We start from the raw sequence: 23,464 nt of genomic DNA on the forward strand, positions 1-23,464 counted from the left end.
CACGCCCCTGCGCGCCCCCGTTAGAACGCGCTGGGGAACGGTTTAAGCCCCATGCGATAAAGCTCTTAGTCAGAATAGATGCACTGAAAACAATTAAACTCATGTTACTAAGTTTGAATCCAGTCCTATATAAACAAAAATGTGCTCATTTAGAACAAGCAATTTTATGGAACACCAGCTATTTAAAAATGTAGCCCTTACTGCAGAAGTTTTTTGTGTGCCAAGACCACCCTTTTTGCATTTGTACCAATCACTTGCTCTGAGTCCATAAGTTATTTACAGCCAGCTGCTATATCTCCTGAAGTGCAAAGATAAGGCAGAAATATTTAACAGAGAAAGCTAAGTAAAAAGAGATAGCGTCACGTCACCTCACCAGATCATCATCGGGTTCAGCCAACCAATTGCCTGTGACAGTTTCTATCCAGTATGTGAATTCTGAGTGGGCCTTCCCACAAAAAAGTGTCATATATATCTGATTAATGTGGAATCCTTTAAAGAGAAAAACCTTTAGAAGTACAAAGGATATCATGCTCTTTCAAGCTTCATTCAAATTCTTGTGTAGCAAAAAATGACGAGGAAAATAATGAACACAAGGTGAAGATTGCAAATATAGCATTTTCTCATTTTTCATGCATACAGAAGTCAGAAATATGAATTGTATCAATTTCCATTATAATCTCTTTCCATTGTTACCGTGTATACTAAACATCTTTCTGTTAATTTTCTATCAAATACCTAGAAACAGAGCAGCAATAAATACCTACCACAACCTTTCTCAGGTGATGGTATTAAGTGTGAGGCAAGAGGCTATGCTGATGGTAGCAGTGCTGCTAGTAGGGTCTCCGATGTCACATATGCTAAAGAACCAGACTAAATATGCCAAATAGCTAATGGAAAGCAGGAGGAGGGCAACACTTGCAGAGAATCTCTGACAATGGGAGAAGCACCACACCTAACACTTGCTAGTACTGTGCATAAGGAGGCACAGTAAACCCCTTTAGAATATCTTTTACCCTATGATCCAAAATGAAACAAAATGATAGTGCCAGAAGTAGCATTTATACCTATTATCAGTGTACTTAAGAACTCCCTAATCGGTTTACAACTGTAAGCTAATTGCTCCCCAAAAGCTGGGTATTCAACTTAGCAACCTTGGAAGGATGCAAGGCTGAGTAAACCCTGAGCCCCTGGCTGGGACTGAACTCACAACCTTGCGGTTTCTGCGTGAATGGATGCCGTACAGACATTTAACCCCTGTGTCACCAGTGAGACTACCAGATGAGACTACCAGATTAGAAGGCATTCAACAAGCTACTGGGGTTCAACAGAAGACAAATACAGGTAGAATTGTGCCTAATGAGGCAACTGGATTCAAGCCAAAAGTATGCTCAGCTTTTAATGTGCTTAGAGGTGAAAGGAAAGTCCAAAACTGCACAACACATATTCTAGGAACATGAAATATGAGAGACATGAATCAGGAGAAGCCAGACATAGTGAAACAAGAAATGGAGCATATAAATATTGCAAAACTTGCAGTGAGCAAGCTAAAGAGAACAGGAATGGGTCATTTTGAGTTAGATAATAATACAGTGGTGCCTCGGGTTACGAAAGTAATTTGTTCCGCGGCCGCTTTCGTAACCCGAAAAGCCTTCGTAAGCCGAATTGCCATAGGCGCTAATGGGGAAAAGCCGCGATTCCGTGCGAAAAAGCCGAAAAAAGCACCAAAAGTTTTTTCGTAACCCGAAAAAACATTCGTAACCCGGAACAATAATTCCCTATGGGATTTTTTCGTATCCCGAAAATTTCGTAACCTGGGTATTTCGTATCCCGAGGTACCACTGTATAGTGTTTTATTCAGGAAATAAAGATATAAGAAGAAATAGACTGGCATTAATAATGAAGAACAGATGGCATACCCTTAGAGCTGCTTCAGGCTACAGAGACAGTATCTACTCTAGTTCTAACTAAAACCTGTTAACAAATATAGAAAACAAAACAATGGCCCACAGACTGGAAAACTTTATATATATTCCAGTCCCCAAGAAAGGGGACATCAGGGTTGCAGTAACCACAGGATCACTGCATGAATTTGCCATGCAAGCAAAGGGATTCTACACCAAAGACTTTAACCATATATGGGGTGAGAAATGTTAGATGTCCAAGACAGGTTCAGGAAAGGAAGAAGCAGTAAGGATCATGCTACAAACATAAGTTGGAAAATGGAGTGCACCAAAAAATTTCAGAAGAAAATAAAGCCTGTGCTTTATAGATTATAGTAAAGCCTTTGATTGTGTATATCATGAAAAAATATGGATCATGCTTAAAGAAATGGGTGTGCCACAACATTTGATTAGTAACCTAGGAGTGAAAGGCAGGCCCAGCTCCATCAGACCTAGTCTGAAGAAGAAGGTCCTTCCTCCATGCCATCTGACATCATCCGGCCTCAGAGGGAGAGAAAGACTGGTCAGAACCGTTGGACTTATTCCCCTTCTCCATTGCCATTCCCTTCTCCTTTTTAGATTGTAAGCCTAAGGGCAGGGAAATGTCTAATTAACTATCTGTAAGCTGCTTTGAAAACCTTTGTGGCTGAAGAGTGGAATAAATACAATAAATAAATAAATAAATAAATAACCTGTATTCAGGACAAAAGTCTACCATAAGGACAGAATATAGAAAAATGGAATGGTTTCCAATTGGCAAGCAGGTCAGGCAAGGCTGCATTTTATCATCCTATCTGTTTAACTGTTATGCTGAACATATCATACGTAAAGCAGGTTTAGACTCAGAGAAAGGGGGTGTGAAAATTGGTAAAAGGATCATCAACAATTTAAGATATGCAGATGACCATACTACTAGCAGAAAATAATTCATGACTTTGAACGATTACTGAACAAAGTTAAGGAAGAAAGTGCAAGGGCAGGTTTACAGTTGAGCACTAAAAATCCAAAAATAATTGTCACAAATGGTTTACATAACTTTAAAGTAGATGCCGAAGACATTGAAACAGGACAAGATTTTCCATACCTTGGCTCAGACATCAATCAGAATGGAGACTGCAGTCAAGAACTGAGAAGATGACTAGGACTCATGCTGCATTCTGCACTGCAGAAAGAATACAATTTGACTCCAGTTTAGCTGCTATGGCTCAATGTTATGGAATTCTAGGATTTGTAATTATTTTGAAACAGCCTTCACAACAAACTACAGTTCCAAGAATTTCATAGCACTGAGCCATGGCAGTTAAAGTGGTGTCAAACGAGATTATTTCTGCAGTGTCGATGTAGCTTTAGAAGAGCAGCTATGAAGGAACTAGACAAGAGCCTGAAATGTAATGCTGCCTCATGGAATACTTCCATGCCATTGTAGTTCCCATCATTATGCATGGGTGTGAGAGCTGAAGGATGAAGAAAGCTGACAGGAAGAAAACCAACTGATTTGAAATGTTGTGAGAAGAGTTGTATGGATACCCTGGGACAAATAAATGTGTCCTAGAGCAAATAAAGCCTGAAATCTCCCTGGAAGCCAAGATGACTAAACTGAGACTGTCATGCATTGGACATATCATGAGAAGACATGACTCACTAGAAAAGACAAAAATGCTTAGTAAGTTAGAAGGCAATACAGTGCGCCCGTGTCATACAAAACCTGAGCAGGTGATTTGGAGATCTTTTATTCACAGGGTCACCATAAGTCAACATCAGTTTGACAGCAGTTAACAACTACAGTTTTGGTCGGAGGCTTTCAAGGTGACCTTTATTCTAAACAACCGAGGAAGAAAATCAGTGATATATACAGTACAATTTGTACAGGAAACATATTATCCAGTGACTCAATGGCATAGTTGAAAGTGGAATCTATATTCACAAATCTATCTTTGATTTTACGAGATAACTGTGCTAAATTTATACCTGAGTTCTTAACATTCCAATATCCACTCCTGATAGAATATATACATAGTGCGCCCGTGCCATGCGCAGACACATTTTACACGGCTTCCAGCTTACATGGAAGCTGCTTGGGGAGAAGAACAATGGTGAACGTGACCATGGCACGTGTGTGCCACACTGCCACATGCATGCACCCCATTATTTCCTATATGGCTCGAGCATAGGTAGATTTTCCCTTATGTGGGGGGATCCAGAATGGATCCCCCATGTAAGGAGAGGGCCCAATGTATATATAATATCCATTCCTAATAGAATTCCATATACTTTTTCACCATTAACTTTCTTTTTTTCTTTGAAGCTATTAACATACAACAACAAAAAATTTATTTATGGCACACAGCCAGTACAAGGATAAAATACAATGGTGGCCAAACATCCATATAAACACAATGCACTCAAGATGACCTTTCACAAACAGGTATAAATATCAGCGGGGAATCTAAGATAAGTTAGGACTCACTGCCATGTGCCAATTTACAAGGGAATTTAAAAGAATTATAAAAATATTATAAAAGGATTTCTTTAGCGTAACCATTTAACAGAAGACTGTCACAAATATCCATCCGTTTTAGAGCGCTTATTAAAGCAAAAATATAATACTAAAATTAATAAAGAAAAAGGATAAAAGAAAATGTTCCGTCCATATATACAGTATGTAGACTGAGACAGTCAATCGATTTATACAACAAATAGGAATCCATACAACAAATAACATAATAGCTACAATGATAAGAACAGCTATAGTCATTTTTACAAGGTTTACTGCGTCTGTTTTAAAAATCTTGTATGAAGAATAATTGCAGCTGTAAGGAATTTAGCAACTCTGGCGGTTACATGTTCGCTAGAGCCCGCTAGAAGATAATCAACATAAAATTTCTTTTGTCTACCAGCCAAACTTTGACACAAGCCAAACTTTTTTTTAGTATCATTTAGTATCCCATATATAATAATGGGAGTTATATAAAAAGCACGGGTCTCTGTATAAAGAGGGCAACAAAAAAGAACGTGACTGATTGATTCAACTTCCTCAGAGTCACAAGGACAGAAACAACAATGGTAAGGCACTTTTTTATATCTACTTCCAAAACAGCAGATGGAAGGATTTTTAACCTTGCCAACATAAATTCCCTTCTTTGCTTAGGTATACTGAGATATACAAAATACTTGGCATGTTTACCAATTCTCCCAGTTACCCCAGTAGCAAGCTATAGTATTGATTGGCTTCTATGAGTTTGCAAGTCAATATCTCTAATTCACTGAATGACAATAATTTTTGCCTTACTGTATCCTAGCAAGGATATAAATTACAATGACAACCCAATGGAGGACAACTTCATGACGAAGGATTTCCTCCAGATAGAAATAAAAGAATCCATTAAAATTAACGGGGCCAAACCAACCAGTAAAAAAACATTTTTAACCAAAGGTTGAATTTATGAATCCAAATGCGTGCCTCAATTGACAGTAGACCAACTTCTAAATGGAGGGTAGCATTTGGCACATAATTTGGAAATACCAAGAATAGATCTTAGAAATTTGATTTCAACAACCTCAAAAGGAACAAGGTTATTAAATGAACAAATCTCCGAGCTATACAAAAGTTGTGCTAGAATTCTAACAATGAAAACCTCAAGGGCAGCAGGAATATACTGACCACCCTTGTTAAAATAAAAATAGTCCTTTGGGACTATTCATTTTAAATTATGTTGTTCCTTGAAGGTGCTATGCCTTGATACAAGGTATTTTCTAAATGGCCCAGAATATCGTTTTTTATTTATTTAATTATTTCAGTACTGTATTCTAAACTTGCTCCATACTAGAATGGGTTAAAATAAATAAAATCACATTAAAACAATACCAAATAATTCAAAAACTCTGAAATAAAGTAAAACAATTACACAAAAATAGTTTCCTGTGGGTTTTTTGGGTTATGTGGCCACATTCTGGAAGAATCTATTCTTGATGTTTTGCCTGCATCTGTGGCTGGAATCTTCAGAGGTTGGTGCATTGGAAATGTGTGGAGTATATATATCTGTGGGACCCTTGTTTGGGAGAAAGTGGTTTACATGTTAATGGTGGAGTTAGTTTGTGTGTTGTACTGTGTTGAATGGCACAGCCTGGAGATGTGTTTGTTGATGTAATATGTGTTAAACAAAAGAATGGGGACTGCAGCCAGGAAATCAGAAGAAGATTAAGAATGGGGAGGGCGGCTATGAAAGAACTAAAAAAATCCTAAAATGCAAAGACATACAATTCAACACAAAAGTCAGAATGATACAAGCCATTGTATTCCCTATTACCATGTATGGATTTGAGGGCTGGACAGTCAAGAAAGAAGATAGGAGGAAAATAAACTCATTTGAGATGTGGTGCTGGAGAAGAGTGTTGAGGATTCCATGGACAACCAAAAAGACAAACAAATGGGTCTTAGAGCAGATCAAGCCAGATATATCCCTAGAAGCCAAGATGACAAGACTTAGATTGTCATACTTTGGACACATCATGAGAAGGAATGAACCGTAGGAAAATTAAATAATGTTAGGAAAGATGAAGCGAAGTAAAAAGAGAGGAAGGCCACATGACAGATGGATGGACTTAATTAAAGAGACCACAAATCTGAGTTGCAGGAGCTGGGCAAAGCAGTAGAAGACAGGAGATGTCTCACCTATAGAGTTGCCATGGGTTGAGATCAACACGAAGGCAGTTAACAACAACAAATATATATACATGCTGCACTGTATTGTGTGTGTGTGTGTGTATTATAACCGAAGATAAAAGGCTCTAGGAACTTTGGATGAATCAACTGTCTGTGACTGTTTAAGTGTGGAACATGGTAGTGCACTGCCAATACCAATAGCTGCGGGGGCCAAACAGCGCCAGGGTTTGGCTTTGCACAATTATTATTACTGGTCGACAGTGTTGTGGGGGGGGGTATGCAGGGAGGATTTGTGTCTATTTAATTGGTAACCCGTTGTCTGCAGGGACACTCCTTGAACCTGGGTAGTCTTCATTTGATTGTGTTGTGTTCATTTGTTGTTCAGAACAGGTAGCCAAACTCTGTTTACTTCCAGCGTTTATTCTTTCCTGTTGAACCTGTCCAGGTATTTGTGGATTTCAATGGCTACCCTGTGCATTCTGACCTGGCACAGGGAGTCCACTGAAATCTAAATAAAAAATACTGTTGGTTGTTGTTTTTCACCTAAGAAAACACTTCTCTAGGAATTTCTAGGTCCTCCAGCACAAGTTTGTGATCAACGTCTCCAGAAGTTGACCAAAGAATTACAATGGAGGACTTACAAATGCCTAGAGAAGTGTTCTTTACAGGAATCTCTAGGTCCTCCAGATGTTCCAGCAGATATTAACCACAGAGCTGTGCTGGGGTACCTAGAGATTCCTATAGAGAACATATTAATCAAATCCATGAATAATCAAATCCACAAAAGTCAAAGCAACAAATGTAGAGGGATGACTGTATAGTGTCTAGATTGAGGAACGTAATAGTGCCACTCTATTCTGTTTTGGTCAGGCCTCACCTGGAATATTGTATCCAGTTCTGGGCACCACAGTTCAAAAAGGATGTTGAGAACCTGGAGCATGTCCAGAGGAGGGCAATCAAAATGGTGAAAGATCTGGAAACCATGCCCTATGGAGTGCGGGATTTAAGGAGCTTGGTATGTTTAGCCTGGAGAAGAGGAGGTTAAGATGTGATATGATAGGTCTGTTTAAATATTTGAAGGGGTGTCATACTGAGGATGTAGCAAGCTGGTTTGCTGAAGCTGCAGAGAACAGGACTTAGGGCAATGGATTCAAACTACAGGAAAAGATTCCACCTAAACATTAAGAACTTCCTGACCATTAATAGCTGTTGGACAATGGAATACACTCCCTCAGAGAGTGGTGGACTTTCCTTCTTTGAAGGTTTTTAAACAGAGGCTAGATTGCCATCTTGTCAGGGATGCTTTGATTGTGTATTCCTGTATGGCAGGGAGCTAGACTGCATGGTCCTTAAGGTCTCTTCCGATTCTATGATTCTATGATTTAGTATTTCAGGTAAATGTGATCTCTGCCATCTCTCAGTTGTACTGCCTTTCTTTATCCCTTTCTCTCCCCCTCCCCGCCTTTCCATGAACTAGAGGATATCAGGGCTCCACAACATTAGATTAGATACCTGGGTGCAATGGTGTCAACAGAATCTTCCATCTCACATTCCATCATGAGACCAATGCCTCAACCAAATTGCCAGCCCTGCCAGCCCAAAGCTCTGGCTCCATAAACTCACAAGGAGCAGACTATCTTCATCGATCTTCTATCCCAAGTGGAGACATCTGATGTCATAATTTCAAATCTGACAAAGAAGTGACTACTCCATGACAATATGGTCACTGAAAACCCCCTTAACCTCAAATCACCATCTTTCTGCCCCAAAGCAAAAACAAAAACAAATAAACAGCTTCATTTATATACCGCTTCATATTGAACTAACAGTGTCTAACCGGTTTGCAACTGTGAGCTAATTGCCCCAAACAATCTAGGTATTCATTTTAGTGATCTCAGAAGGATGGAAGCCTGAGCCGAGCTTGAGCCCTTTTGCTGGTATTGAACTCGCAACCTTATGGTTTTGAGTGAGTGACTGCAGTGCAGGCATTTAACCACTGCACCGCCAGGGCTCCTAAAAAACCAAATCCAGGGAATGACTTGCCATATGTGTAGGACCTGTGGCATACTGAGGCAGTCTCATGGTTTCCATGATGGCCTACAAGTCCCAAACATGCCCCACCAGTGTTGCTTCCATGTAAATGTTGGTCCTCCAGAAGTACAGTCCTGGGGCTTTCTAAAATTGGGCAGGGTCTTTTTGTGAGGGAAACTGAATATTCATGGATGACACCAAAACCTCTGTCCCTATGTTCCTTCCTAGACTGATGCTGCATCAAGTAAATAGGTATAGAATTCTGGACTGCATTGACACCACCCACAATCTATGATAGTTTGGTCAAGCAATTAACCAAAGAGGGTAAAGTTATAGCAATCTTGCCTCACAAGGAAAATCAAACTAACCAAACATTTTGTAAAGTGACTAGCAAATAAGAAAAGAGCAAATGTTAAGTACCAATATCAAAAGCACTGATTATTGAAGTGTTACAATCTGTGATAAGGTCATAGATGAACATAAAAATCTGAGTCTTTTCAAAATATACAATAGAGAGTTGAAGGATTTATGGATCTATTTTCTTCTCCAGAATTATAGCAGAGATTTTGGATTACCATGGTAATTATGGTATCTGCTACTTGCCAGGCAACCACCGAGATGGTAGATGTGGGACTCCTCATGGGTGAGTGCCACTGTCTGGTCTCCTTGCCACCAGAGGGTGTGGTCAAGGCAGACACCCCTGACCTGGGCACAACTCTTTTTGCCAACATCCTACAGTCCCTTAAGGGGACCTGCTTCATTATTAAGAGAATATAATCCATAAATACCATCTTTCTGAATCCAGAAAAAATTGACAAAGTCACTATTGCTTAAAAAAGAGGAATAAAACCACCTTTACTTATCTGTTTTAAAATTTCATCCTAATTAATTGGTGGGCTAAAACTAGGGTAAGAATTGCTGTGCATGCAGAACAGACACTTTAATGCTCTTCTCTCATTGCCAACCTATATGCAAAACATATGGCTGTTCATTTATTTATATGAAACACAAATGAGTTTGTGTGTGCATGCAAAGATGAGCTGTTTTTGTTTTGTACTTCAAGGCATACTATGGATTGTTCATGGAGCAATGAGAATAGAAATCTTAAACTAACATCACTTCCAAGCAGAAAAACTTGCTGATGCAGAATATAAAATATGGCCCAAAAATTATAATCAAACTTTGCACATAACTGGTGTTCGTTCCTTTTATCTTTAGCTTCATCCCGAACAAGGAGTATGTACCTATTCAGTGGACCCTCATGGATAACAAAATCTGTGGATGCCCAAGTCCCATTAAATATAATGGCATAGCAAAATGGTGTCCCTTATAAAAAATGGAAAATCAAGGTTTGATATTTGAAATTTATACTTTTTTTTAACATTTTCAAACTGTGGATGCTTGAATCTATGTATAAAAAATCCATGTTATAAGAAGGGCCAACTGTAGTACGCAGCTGATTTGAACAAACCCTGAAATGAACAAAGTTGATTCAGAGATGTGTTATTTTCTGAAATCTTTTTGGCCCTTCTGAAACTTCATGACTCTGAAATCCAGAGAAACACATACAACGTAGCAGGAAAGTGATACATTTACTCTCAGACTAACTGTATAAGGAACAGGAGAGGAGGGAGTACAGTCATCCCTCCATATTTGCGGATTTGATATTTGCGGATTTGATTATTCACGGATTTCATTAATATGTTCTCTCTAGGACTGTCTAAGTCCTCCAGTGTAACTCTGCGGTCAACTTTAACTAAAAGTTGCACTGAAAGACCATTTGTAGCTATTCCAGTGTCATTCTATGGTCAGTGTATGTTGGACATTGACCACAGAGTTGCACTGGAGGACCTAGAGATTTCTAGAGAGGTGTCCTCTCAGGTAAAAACAGTGTTTTTGTTATTTGCGGTTTTTCCATATTCACGGGGGTCTTGTTCCCCTAACCCTAGCGAATATGGAGGGACAACTGTATAACTGCATGATTGACACCTCTAGCTTCCAAACAGGGAACATTGATTGGGAAGCAAAAGGAGATGTCTTGCCATATTTGTTACCTCCCCTCTCCATGTTCTTCCAGATAGGGCAAATGTCCAAAGCTGATGGTATTTGTTACCATATGCTTTATTTAAAAGAAGGATTCAAACAATGATTTGCCAGTTGAATGTTCCAAGCTGTTTCTCCTCCTTTTTCATAGTAATTTCAATTATTTTATTCCAACCTGAAAGGCATGGTTATTACAGCGGGCCCTTGGTCCACTGAGAATTGGCTTCAGGACCCCCATGGATACCAAAATCCATGGATGTTTAAGTCCCATTATATTCAGTGGATAGGAAAACGGTGAACCTTCCATACAATGCCAAAATCAAGGATTGCTTTTCAAAATTTACATACTATTTGAAAATTTTGAAGCTGTGGATGCTTGAATCCTTGAATATGGAGGGCTAACTTTATTTTTTAAAATCAAATACATTGGTCATGGATTATTATAACTGAAATGGGTGTGTCCAATTCTGCATACCCTCCCTATTTTCAGGATGCTTCTGATTTATTCCCTATTTCCTTACTCTCCCCTCACATCTCTCCTTTTATTTTATTTATTTGGAGAAAGATCACCTGCCTACAAACACATACGTGGGGGCACTCCTGCCATTTGTGGTACTGAAAGGGATTGTCTACAGGATTGCTTGTGAGGTGGAGGAGTGATCTTTAAGTAAACAAAGACAGCAATAGCACCATTTCAGTTTACCATTTGAACACTTTGACTTCAGACCTTTTTTTTAAAAAAAAAAAAATAAGAAGGCGGGGGGGGGGGTTTGTAGGAGTCTCTCTAAAGTCTTCAATAAATCACCAAGCTGCTGTACATGAAAAGAGCAACACTCTCTGCCCACAACAGTCATTTTGAATTTGGGTTCAAGTTGGGGGCAGAGTAGTTTGATGCTTTCTATACCTAACTTCAGTTAACTAGTGGGTTTTGCACTAAGGTACTGGAGGGGTATTTTTAGAGCACATTTCACCGCTCTGAGGGCCTTTGTGGCTGAAGAGCGGGGTATAAATACTCTAAATAAATAAATAAACTTACTGGTGCAATGGTGATGTTATTGAAATGACAGAGCATGTTCTTTTGTACTGTCAATTTTATAAAGATATCCACCATCAGCTGATCACGCCTCTCCTAAATAAATACCCTGGTCATACTGACACTTTCTACTTACATTATCTTCATTCTACTTACATTCTTCACAAGGTGGCAAAATTTTGCTATATTGTATGTAAATTACACCCCCAATTGGTTGTTGACGAAAGCTGAAATGTTTACAGCTGAACTGAAATTGTATTTGAAATTTTTTAATAACTGTACTGTGTAATTGTTATACTGTCAATTTTTGTATTGGTCAATGACCGAATAAAATTTTACTTACTAAACTTACTAGGAGGCAGGTTTGTGGTCTGGGGGCACAGTGCAACAGCAGCACCATACCACCTGCAATACATAGTTGGATTCCTCCTTCCAGAATCCCACATGTCTTTGCACTGGCTCTGGAAAGGGCAGAATACACCAGCCAACAGAATCAAAGCTACTGGCTGGCAAGTGGGATTTGGGTGAAACCACTGAAAGTTTTCATTCAGTTCCCATGCTCAGGTATTTAAATAAGCTTCCTAGCACCAGGACCTCAATCTGCTTGGGAGGTTCATCTCAATTGCCCTCCCTAAGTTCTGTGCACTTATCTTGCTTGTATGTGATCGTCACCACTTCGTTTTAGGCAGCTTGGCACGGGGTCTGCATTCAGGAATATGTTAATTGTGAAGTTGGTAGGTCCAATAAACTGTGCAGGGTCCCCTTATGGGACTGTTGGTGTTGTGTGTGTGGACAGCACAAGCACAGTCAGCAGGGAAGGCATTTGCTTCACCATACCCAGTGACAGGGGAAATGATGAAGTGGTGTCCACTCAGGTGGAATCCCACAGCTGCCATCCATAAGGTTCTGAGCACAGGCTCTTTAACCAGCCCCCCCCCCGAGGGGGTTGGCCAATGCCTCGATCAAGTCTCAAGACAATGCTAACCTTTCGTGCAATAAAGTTGTGACATAATTTTCTTCAATAAGGTGCCTTGTGTGTGGTTTTGTCAATGGAGATTGGATCTGAAATAAAGGTCTAAAACACATTGCAGAAATAATCCAGTCTGAGACCACTTTAACCGCCCTGGCTCAATGCTGGGGAATTCTGGGAACTATAGTTTTGTGAGACATTTAGACTTCTTAGTCAGAGAGTTCTGGTGCCACAATAAAGTACAATTTCCAGGATTCCCTAGCACTGAGTCAGGGCAGTTAAAGCGGTCTCAGACTAGATTATTTCTGCTGTGTGTTTTGGACCCAAATATATCTAGAATTACAGTATATGCTAATGTGATAAACGTGTTAGTATATTGAAGGTGAAAATGTTCAGATGTGGCAATGGCTGCAAAAGCCTAAACTGACTACAGCTGGAGTTCAGAGCAGCAGCCGGATGTTCAAAGTCAACTGAGCAGGACTAAATGTAAATATGCTATGTCTTCAGTCTCAAGAGGGATTGGTGTCTGTGGTGCATAGCAACTTGGATAGGAAGAGGCTGGGCTTAGTGGTCACCTCACGGTAATTCTGTATATAAGCAAAAACGCTGTGCTGTGGGATTGTGGGAGTTTGAGATAGTGTCGGTAAGAGGGGTTTTTTTTGTATAGTGGTGATTAGCTCGTGTTATCTGAAACAAAGTAATAAAGGCCCTCTTAGGAGTGAACTGCTGGAGAGTGATTCTTTGATGTAGCAGCTGTTTCTCCAGGCACTCTTCCAAGCAAGCCGAAAGCTTGTGTTTGGAGCTTCACTCTGTTCCTGTGTTGGAGAGATAACTGGCATCTTCATCTATTTGCCACCGGACTGGAATCACAGGTTCATCACCCAAAATAACAAAACGCCAATGTTGTTTTCTTGGAGAAAAATCACTTTCCCACAAACACATATATGGGGGCACTCATGCAGCTTGTGGCACTGCAATCAATTGTCTACAGCAGTGATCCCCAAACTATGATCTTTAAGGGATTTTGAACTTCAACTTCCAAGAATCCCAGACTATTGGCCAACATGGCTGGGGCTTCTGGGAGCTGAAGTCCAAAATCTCTTAAAAGGCACAGTTTGGGGACCACTGGTCTACAGGAATGTTTGTAGGATGGAGGAGTGATCTTGCTCTAAGTAAACAAAGGGCCTGAACAGACAAGCCAAAATAAAGCTGCTTCGGGTCACTTTGGATATATGTTGTTTAAACGACACACGCATCTTCTTAGGACTGGAGCGTGGCTTTGGTATAGCTTTTGGACTCTTAGGACGCAGGCATCACTTAAACAGCTTACCTCCAAAATGACCCCAAGCAGCTTTATTTTGGCCTGCATGTTTGGGCCCAAAGACAGCAATAACACTATTTCCCATTTGACCACTATGACCATTCCCCTATGTCTTCAAACTTTTTAAAAAATATATTAAGAAGATAATGGGGGAGAAACAGGAGACCATGGAAGGACCGCGGTAATCTGAAAAAACATCTGAAGATCCATCACAACCCAAATAAGAACCAAGACATCCATAAATGTGAGACAGAATACTAGGCAGGGAAATGAGAAGAGGTCATATTAAATGGTACAATCTAAAGAGGCACGATTCACCAGTGTGGATGAGCCCATGATCACACACAAAAACGCAGCAACTGCTTACAAAGGTGGGAAAGAAATCTCTTTTGAAAGCACCACAACCATAAAGGTACATCTTGTGCCTATACAATGTAGACAAGTTTTTATGGTGTGCAGAGTCATTAATTCATTCCATCATTAATAAAACACTTAGTTCCTGATACTTTGGTACTAGCAACTGAACAGAAAGCAAAACAAAAACTTAAAATGTCCTAAAACTATTCATTATGCCACACCTACTGTTTGAAATGTTGCAAGCTTCTCATTTAGAACCACCTATATGATGTATGATCTACTTACATAAACTGACATGAAAACTAAGGGTGATAAGCAAATAACTATCTTGTCTGATATTTCACAGACTTCATCTCCTCATAAGGATCAACCATGTCTGCACACTTTACAGCCATTGTTTTTATTTCTCTATTACTGTCAAAGGAGAGGCATGAAGCTACTCATTTCTGAAATGAGGTTCTGATTTAGCTGAGGAATTCAATGAAAGTGGGTGACTTCTAAGACATCCCAAAATGTTCCTTTCCAAGGCAAACCATTGTCATATCTGAACATTTTAAATACAAACACAAATATACGTTAACAGGTCTGTCATGATGCTTGTCTTTGGGACACATCTGTAATAATTATATTTTACAGCTTGGTGTTTTACAAGATTTAAATTAAAGATACTGTCATGATCCAAAGAAGGACAGTCATGTAACTGTAGTTGTTTGAGTGGTTATCGTATTATTAAACATAAAACTGGAAGAGACCACAAGGGCAATCCAGTCCAACCCCCTGCCTTACAGGAAATCACAATCAAAGCATCCCCGACAGATGGCCATCCAGCCTCTGCTTGAAGACCTCCAAGGAGGGAGACTCCACCACTCTCCAAGGAAATGTGTTCCACTGTCGAACAGCCCTTACTGTCAGGAAGTTCCTCCTAATGTTGAGCTGGAATCTCTTTTCCTGCAGTTTGCATCCATTGTTCTGGGTCCTGTTCTCTGTTACAGCAGAAAACAAGCTTTCTCCTTCCTCAATATGACATCCCTTCACATACTTAAACAGGGCTATCATATCACCTCTTAACCTTCTCTTCTCCAGGCTAAACATACCCAGCTCCCTAAGGCGTTCCTCATAGGGCATGGTTTCCAGACCCTTCACCATTTTAGGTGCCCTCCTTTGAATACCCTCTAGTTTCTCAATGTCCTTTTTGAATTGTGGTGCCCAGAATTGGACACAATATTCCAGGTGGGGCCTGACCAGAGCAGAATAGAGTGGCACTATTACTTCCCTTGATCAAGACACTATACTTTTATTGATGCAGCCTAAAATTGCATTGACATTTTTAGCTGCTGCATCGCACTGTTGACTTATGTTCAACTTGTGGCCTACTTTGACTCCTAGATCCCTTTCACACGTAGTCTTGTTCAGCCAGGTGTTCCCCATCCTTTATCTGTTCATTTCATTTTTCCGCCGTAAGTGCAGTACCTTACATTTCTCCGTGTTGACTTTCATTTTGTTAGCTTTGGCCCAGCTTTCTAATCTATTAAGGTCATTTTGAATTTTGATCTAGCTACTCCTCCTAATTTGGTGTCATCTGCAAATTGGATAAGTATGCCCCCAATTCTGTCATCCAAGTCATTGATAAAGATGCGAAATAGCACTAGGCCCAGGACAGAACCCCTGTGGGACCCCACTGGCCACTTCTCTCCAGGATGAAAAGAAGCCATTATTGAGCACCCTTTGGGTTTGGCCAGTCAACCAATTATTATTAGATTATTAGATATTAGATCAAAATATTATTAGATATTAGATCGAAATAAGTTCCACCTCGCCTAATAAAATAGGAATCAAAAGACATCAAGAGCTGCACCTCAAAGTCTTGGAATCTTAGTTGTTTAGGAATTTTCTGAAAGGCAAAGGATGGTTTTAAAGAAAGAGTTGGAAATATTGTATAACACTAATTTAGTGAATAAATGATACAGGTTGAGTCTCCCTTATCTGAAATGCTCAGGACCAGAGTGTTCTGGATTTCAGATTTTTTGAGGGGGTGGGAGATTTCAGAATACCTGTATTTGCATATAAATACACAATGAAATATCTTGGAGATGGGACTCAACTCTAAAAAACAACTCATTTATGTTTCATATACACCTTATGTTTCATATAGCCTGAGGGTAATTTTATAGCAATAGCAATAGCAAGTACATTTCTATATTGCTTACCAATTTATTTTATGCAATAATTTAAATAATTTTTGTGCATGAACAAAGTTTGTGTACATTGAACCATCAGAAAGCAAATGTGTCACTATCTCAGCCACCCATGAAAAAGGGTTTTGGAATATTTCAGATTTCAGAATTCTGGATAAAGGAGACTCAGGCCCGGGACAGATGGGGCTGATACTAGGGTTCCGGAGCACACAGCAACTGTACACTCCGGAACCCTAGTCCGTTCAGGTGGTGGCATCATGGCAGCATCCCATCCAAACGTGCACCGCCATGATGATGTAGGGGACGCGCAGCGTACAAACGTCACTGTGCATCACTTACATCATCGGTGTGTCAATGGCACACTCATGACATCAGCTAGGCACCATAAAAAGAACCTGGGTTTTGCAGGTTCTTTTTACTCTGGAGGGACGCTGCATGGTTTGGCTGCTGCACCGTCCCTCCGGGGTTAAAGCAGGCACTTCCAGCCCCCATTTCAGGACAGTTTGTTTTGCCCCATAGTGTGTAAAATTAAATTAAGCTGAGCAGGAAAACAGAGAATAAAAAAAAGGATGGCAGAATAGGAAGAAAGAGAAATAAAATATTAGGTATGAACAGTTTGTTATCTCTTAATTACATATTTTTCTTATCTTTGTTTTCATATATGAAAATATTCAGAACATTGTTTTCATTCACTATGACACATGATTATATAAAACACACATACATGCAGATATAAAATATTTTCCATTTAACGGATAGCAAGCATTCAGGGTCAAGTGGATACCATATCAACATTTTAGCTACTGATCCACTATAACATTACTGATGTAGACTATTATACTGCTCAATTTATTGGTAAGACCTTTATGAATGGAAGAAAATGGCAGGGCAGAGTATTGTAACAGAAAATGGGGGGAAAGGTTTCATTTTTCTGGTGCCTATTTTACAACAGAACAAAGTCATGTAGTTTCTCTGAAGTGGTTTCCTTTCTTCTCTATCCAAAGGTCAAATGGCCAAGGAATAAGGATTAAGAAGATACAACTTTATGCAGCAGATGGGAACAGTTCACTCCTTGAAGTGGCAAAAATCTGTGTCATGTGGGAAAAGGTGACATTAATTGGATCAAGAAATAGTATGACAGGGAAACTGCTACATCTGCTAGCAGCAAAGTAAAAACTAGGTAAAAGGCAAAGAGCCAATCTTTTCCTGTGAAAATTTTGTTATAGTAAGTCAATTTTTTTACAATCTGAGTACTTTGCATCCGCTATTAAAATAACTTCTCCAAAGAGGGAATCATTATATTCATGATACATATGTGAATACTATATATAACCATAAAGTAACAAAGTCTAGGTACCTACTTTTTGCACATATTTTTGCTAGAATTTTAAATTAAAATGAACTCAATGAAAACATTTCTCTTTCATAAGTCAATGTATGTCTTTTTGTAGTTAAGAAAGAAGCTATTTCAATTCCAACAGAATAAATGACTTGCAAAAGATTCTGGTGGAACATTAAGGGTAGGAATAAAATCCAGCAAAGTATTCCTTTATATTTTGGTGACCAATCCCTCACATTAGTTGCTATTCCCAAATAGGATTAATCTAAATAATATTTTAAAATAAGCAAGTCCTGGAAATGGATGTAACAATTTGTAGAACTTTTGGGATAATACACAGCATTACAAAATATTCACACAGGTTTTTAGTTCACCTTTTGCAAATTTATCCAAAAATGCATCTATCATGACCACAAAGATTATAGTGTAACAAAGAAAAAGAAAACCTACTGTCTTCTCAAAATTCTCTTTTGTATAGAACTTTATTAAATTTTCCATTAATTTTTTTTTAAAAAACCAAGATATCCATCTTTGAAGGAAATGTGTAAAACAGTAATGGAAAATGTATTCATTACTGTTACCTGAAAACCTCAAACCACAAATCAGCTGGATCTTTCAGAACAAGCCAACATTACTATATAGAGTGTTCTTCATATTTCAAATAAACTTTGTATAAACTACTGATAAAATTTTGATTTTGATTGTTACCTGCCTCGATCCTTCGGGGAGAGGCGGGCTATAAATAAATTGTATTATTATTATTCCAAAAAATTGGTCATACAAAATGGCTTCCATCACATCACTGTGAGAAGCCATATTTTGCAAACATGATTCACACAAAAACATGACTGTATTTAACAATGAATGTACTCTTTTATCTTATACCTACAGGTACCTGCCAGCCATACTTTGATAAGGCTTTGAAAATGTCACTACCCAAGCTGTTTTAAACAGTCCATCAAGCTACATGCAAAACCAACTGGAGCTACTTCCAGAATATTTTTATTAATTTTATTTGTTAACCAAGGGCCTTCAGTTTAAGAGTCATATTCCTTACAAAAATACAATGCCGTCATCAAATTGCAGAACAAAATATTTAACCAGGATCTGTTCGTTGTATATAATAGCAATAGAAACAGTGTCCTCACATTTTGTCATCTACTATCCTTCCTCTCCACTTTCACTGTTATGAATTATGCCCATAGTTTATCATAGGGAATCCAGCCCATTCATTTTCAATTTACTGAAATGCAGGAAGAAAACTGGCTAAATGAAATGTGACTCTACACGCCCAGCTTATCACTAAGATACAAGGATTTCCGGTTCTCAACAGTTGTTTTTGCTCCCTGCAACAACTGTGCTATAAATGTCTGTCTTGGGCTGTTGTACAAAGAGCGTTTTTCTTAGGGGGATCCCACTGAATTGGCATTAACAATAATATCATAACCATTTAACCAATCAATGTACTTGCACTCTTGATCCCACCCACAACACACTATTAGAACGGTAGTAGTTACTATATCATCATTTAGAACAAATAATCTAGATAAGGACAGATTCTCTTAATTGTACTGCTGTGACAGTAATGCTCAAATGAAAATGAAAAAATATAAAAATTGTCATTTTTAATAGTATTTTCCATATCAGCATATTCAATTTTTGAAATGTTTTGCAATTAATTATGAACTACTACATAGTAGCAGCAAAAGATGTGTGGGATTACACAGAAACCATGCTGACCAATACAATTCATTCCAGCCCTCAAGCGCTGATTTGTGGTAAAATAATGGCCTCAGCATACATATTAATTGAATAACACTTCAAAATACCACAAATGCCAACCTCTACTGTGAATTGTAGGAAGCAAACTAGCAAAGACCAGAAAGTCTAACAAGTGGCCACTCCAAAATCACTCATAATCTGTACAATCAACGAAGTGCAATGAATGTATATGTAATTAAATATTTAACTCCTAATAATTACAAATAACTAGGCTACATTCTTGAATTCCATGGATTCCAGCGGGACTGCTTCAACCACTGCATCTACAGCACATATATAACCAGCATATATATAAAAGAAGGCAAAAAAATTTGAGTTGATTTGACATATGCTTTATATACATTAATTATTGAGTATGCATACCATACTCATAATTAGTTCCATATATCCCCCAGTAAAAAGTCAAATGGATTTGATCAATATCTCAGTTTGGGTACTGCAGGTGAAAGAAAGCTATGAAAATGAATATGCAGCAGTAGGATGCTACCTGAATGAGGAAGGTGATCCTTTCCAAAAGCATCCATTTTTTATATTAAATATGCATGAAATATATTCCTTCCTTCTTTAACCAATAAATCAAAAGGAAAAAAACAAATTAAAATGTACCAGCATCTCTTCTACTTATTTACTTAATTTTTTGTTAGTTACTGGAATATGCGGCTTTTGTAAAACAAAACAATAAAATAAATAATATATTTTGCTTAGATATGGAAGACTACTGTAATAATCTACTATCATACACAAAATAAGAGATGCCAACATATTCAGTCTTTCACCAAGAATGGAAAAAGGATCCTTAGAAAAAAATATACATGGCGGGTAAATGACAGAAACAGAGATGCTCAGTTTTGTACAAAATTATCCAAGCCATTCTAATGCATACTGATAAAAATAATTATTTTCCTGTTTTCCTGTATACTCTTAGAATTTTTAGTGTCTTTTCTTCAGGACTTTAGAGCACATACATTTTGAATAATTAACTATGTCTAGATATCCGCATGATAAATGCAATCATCATCATGATTAATCATTTAAAAAAAAAACCCTAACTAATAAAGATAATTTTCCATGCTGACAGTGCACATTTCATCCATATGTTTGAAGAGTCAAATGCTACCACAGCTGGGGGTTATTCTAGTAAATGGTTTCCAACAGTGACCATAAAGATGGAAGGGGTGTGCGCATATATTTACAGACGTGTGTATGTGTATGCACACATATGTGTGCAGCTCACACAGACGTAATTTTACATATTCAAACACATAAATGTATGTCTAAGCTGAAATCCATATCTAACGGAAACCAACAAAAATTTCAAAGCATCACATCAAATAAATTCAGTGAACCACATGCATAAAGAAAAAACGGGAACATTAAGAAATCATGTGAAAACTTAAGTACGAGTAATTTGTGGGCTACCTGCAGAGATAGAAACGAAAAAGAATCCATATGAATAACTCATATTTAATACAGATTTATCCAGATTTACCCAGAGGGGGGAAGAAGAGGGTTATTGTAGATAAAGGGGGAGGGAGAAATACCTTTTCCACCCTTAAATCCATCATGAAAGAAAATGAGACAAGATTATAAATAAGAGGCCAAGTTATTGCACACCATGGGATTCTTAATCTGGCTACCTGTGGTTTTTTGCAGTTAAAGCCTTTTTCAGCAGTGGCATGGGGAGGGAGCGGTAGGGGGGAAAAGACAAAACAAAATTGTGTTTATACGTCAGTTTTGCAAATGATCAAACAGCGTGCATTAACAACTATATTCGAAAACAGGATATACTATTTTTTTTAAAAAAGGAAACCTATGACATTTGAAATGTTAGTGATTATTACCTGCGCATCTCGTTTCCTGCATTCTTGACTTTTATTGTCGTACTCTGTCATGGCAGCCCGAAGCTGTTTTTCTAGTTTCTCAATTTCCCGTTCATGGTCTCGGACCAGGCAATCCTTTTCTGTGTTATGCTGTTGGAATAGGTGCGTCTTCTCCTGTTCATGCTCCAGCTTCAGCTCTACTATCTGATTGGACAATGAAGAGTACAGTTCATCAACAGAACATCCCTGTCGTCATGACAACTCATCTTACAGCTTAATTTTTCTCCCCCCACAATTTCATCAAGTTGGTTTTATCTTTATTTTTTACGTCATTCTTACCTCACCATTTTTTTTATTACCTTTGTCTTGGGGAAAAAGAAAATTCTTCCGAATAATTTCGTTATGCATGACAACTAGGCAAATCCCGTCCATTTTACATTTGTACTGGTACGAATGTCAGAACATGGGAGAGGGGGGATTTTTGCATCCTGCTGCTGGTATCCAGCCGTGATACAGATTAAAAATGGTTAAATCGCAGTCTCTTCTGCTTTTCACGCGTGCACACACACAAAAGCTTCAGCTCAATCTGGTAAATATTTTGTCATCATTTCTCCAAAATGAAAGACCGTCTGCGCGACTGTATCTGTACTCTTTTCGCCAAAGGGGAAAAAATTATTATCTAAAAAAAACCCCACAACCCTCTATTATTTTGTTGTCAGCCACGGTACCACCAACATAAACAGATGTATGTGTTTCAGAAGGGCACCTGCTGTGCTGCAAGCTTGCGCCATGATTTCATAAGAAGCATTCTATTCTCAGGAAGGATCCTTTCCCAGTCCACAGCACACTGGATACGATGACCTTGGCCAGTCTTAGCCTCTCCCCGTTACACTGAATGGCAGCCTGAGACCAAGGGCCTGGTTGCCGCAGCTTTGATACTAATCCTCCCAGGCTGTACACAATGGCACCCTACCTGGCCTGCAAACTATAGCCAGCTAGGCTGCCTTTGAAGCAGGTGATGAATAGGGGACTGCAGGAAGCCAGCTTTCCTAGTGAACTCCAGGCCACACAGCTGCTAAGAACAGTCACTTGGATTTTTCTTCAGTTTTGGTGGATTTCAGGAGAAGAAAAAAAACCCCGCTGTTATCGAGAATATGTTGGTTACATTCAGCGTGAGAATCCCTTTTCCTCTTCTTCTTCTTCTTCCAAAAAAGAAAAAGCAAACAGTAGGAGTCTGCTCAGAATCGATCCTGTTTGTGTGAGGAAAGCGGGCAGGCACCTTATCTTAAAGTGATAGCATTCATTTTTTAAACACATCCATTCTCTGTCCTTGTCAGCTGTGCCATGATTTTTGTTGTTTAGTTTTAAAATCTGTCATTGTAATTGGCTGTCATAAAGATTCTGAATGTTATAATTAAAAGTGGGTTGTTGTTTTTTCTCCCCATCATTCTAGATCCAATTAGGGGGAGGGAATATTCCCAGACTCACAAGAGGAAACATTTTATGCAACACATTTTTGCATGATTTCACAGAACAAAGCACTGCTGTTATTACTCAAAAATAAGCACTCGTTATCAAGATTTGCCACACAACTGTGAATTAGTTCAAATCAAAGCTTGGATAAGGTTTTTTTAATTACCATTCCCTCAAAACCCATAAGTAGCATGGCCAGTGGGCATACTTGCTGGGGGATTCTGGAAGTTGTGGTTGAAATCATCTTAACTGGAATTTTTTCTCTCTCTAATGTCCCTAGGCCTGAAGCCACTTGCATGGAGGGAGGCTTTCTTAATATGATGCTCTGTCACGTAAAATCAATCCAAAGACCACGACAAATCAAGACAAGCCAAAATGTCATGAAATGTTTTGTATAATTATAATAAAACTGATGTTTAATTTACATATCACACCTGTAAAGTATATCTTAACTAATACTACAGTTTTAAATTGCCCAACTGATTATTTGATTAGCT

General features: G+C 38.6%; 1 protein-coding gene across 9 annotated transcripts in view; it reads right to left on the bottom strand.

The window, feature by feature from the left end:
* The window catches only part of CEP112 (centrosomal protein 112), a 386,512-nt gene that overhangs the window by 156,926 nt on the left and 206,122 nt on the right, over positions 1 to 23,464 (bottom strand). For all 9 annotated transcript variants that reach the window (XM_042453249.1, XM_042453248.1, XM_042453245.1 and 6 more), the window contains one exon: positions 21,516 to 21,698. In XM_042453249.1, coding sequence (XP_042309183.1) covers positions 21,516 to 21,698 — 183 coding nt within the window. The remainder of the gene's footprint in view (positions 1 to 21,515; positions 21,699 to 23,464) is intronic.

Source organism: Sceloporus undulatus, chromosome 2, assembly GCF_019175285.1.
Source record: "Sceloporus undulatus isolate JIND9_A2432 ecotype Alabama chromosome 2, SceUnd_v1.1, whole genome shotgun sequence".
Taxonomy (NCBI): domain Eukaryota; kingdom Metazoa; phylum Chordata; class Lepidosauria; order Squamata; family Phrynosomatidae; genus Sceloporus; species Sceloporus undulatus.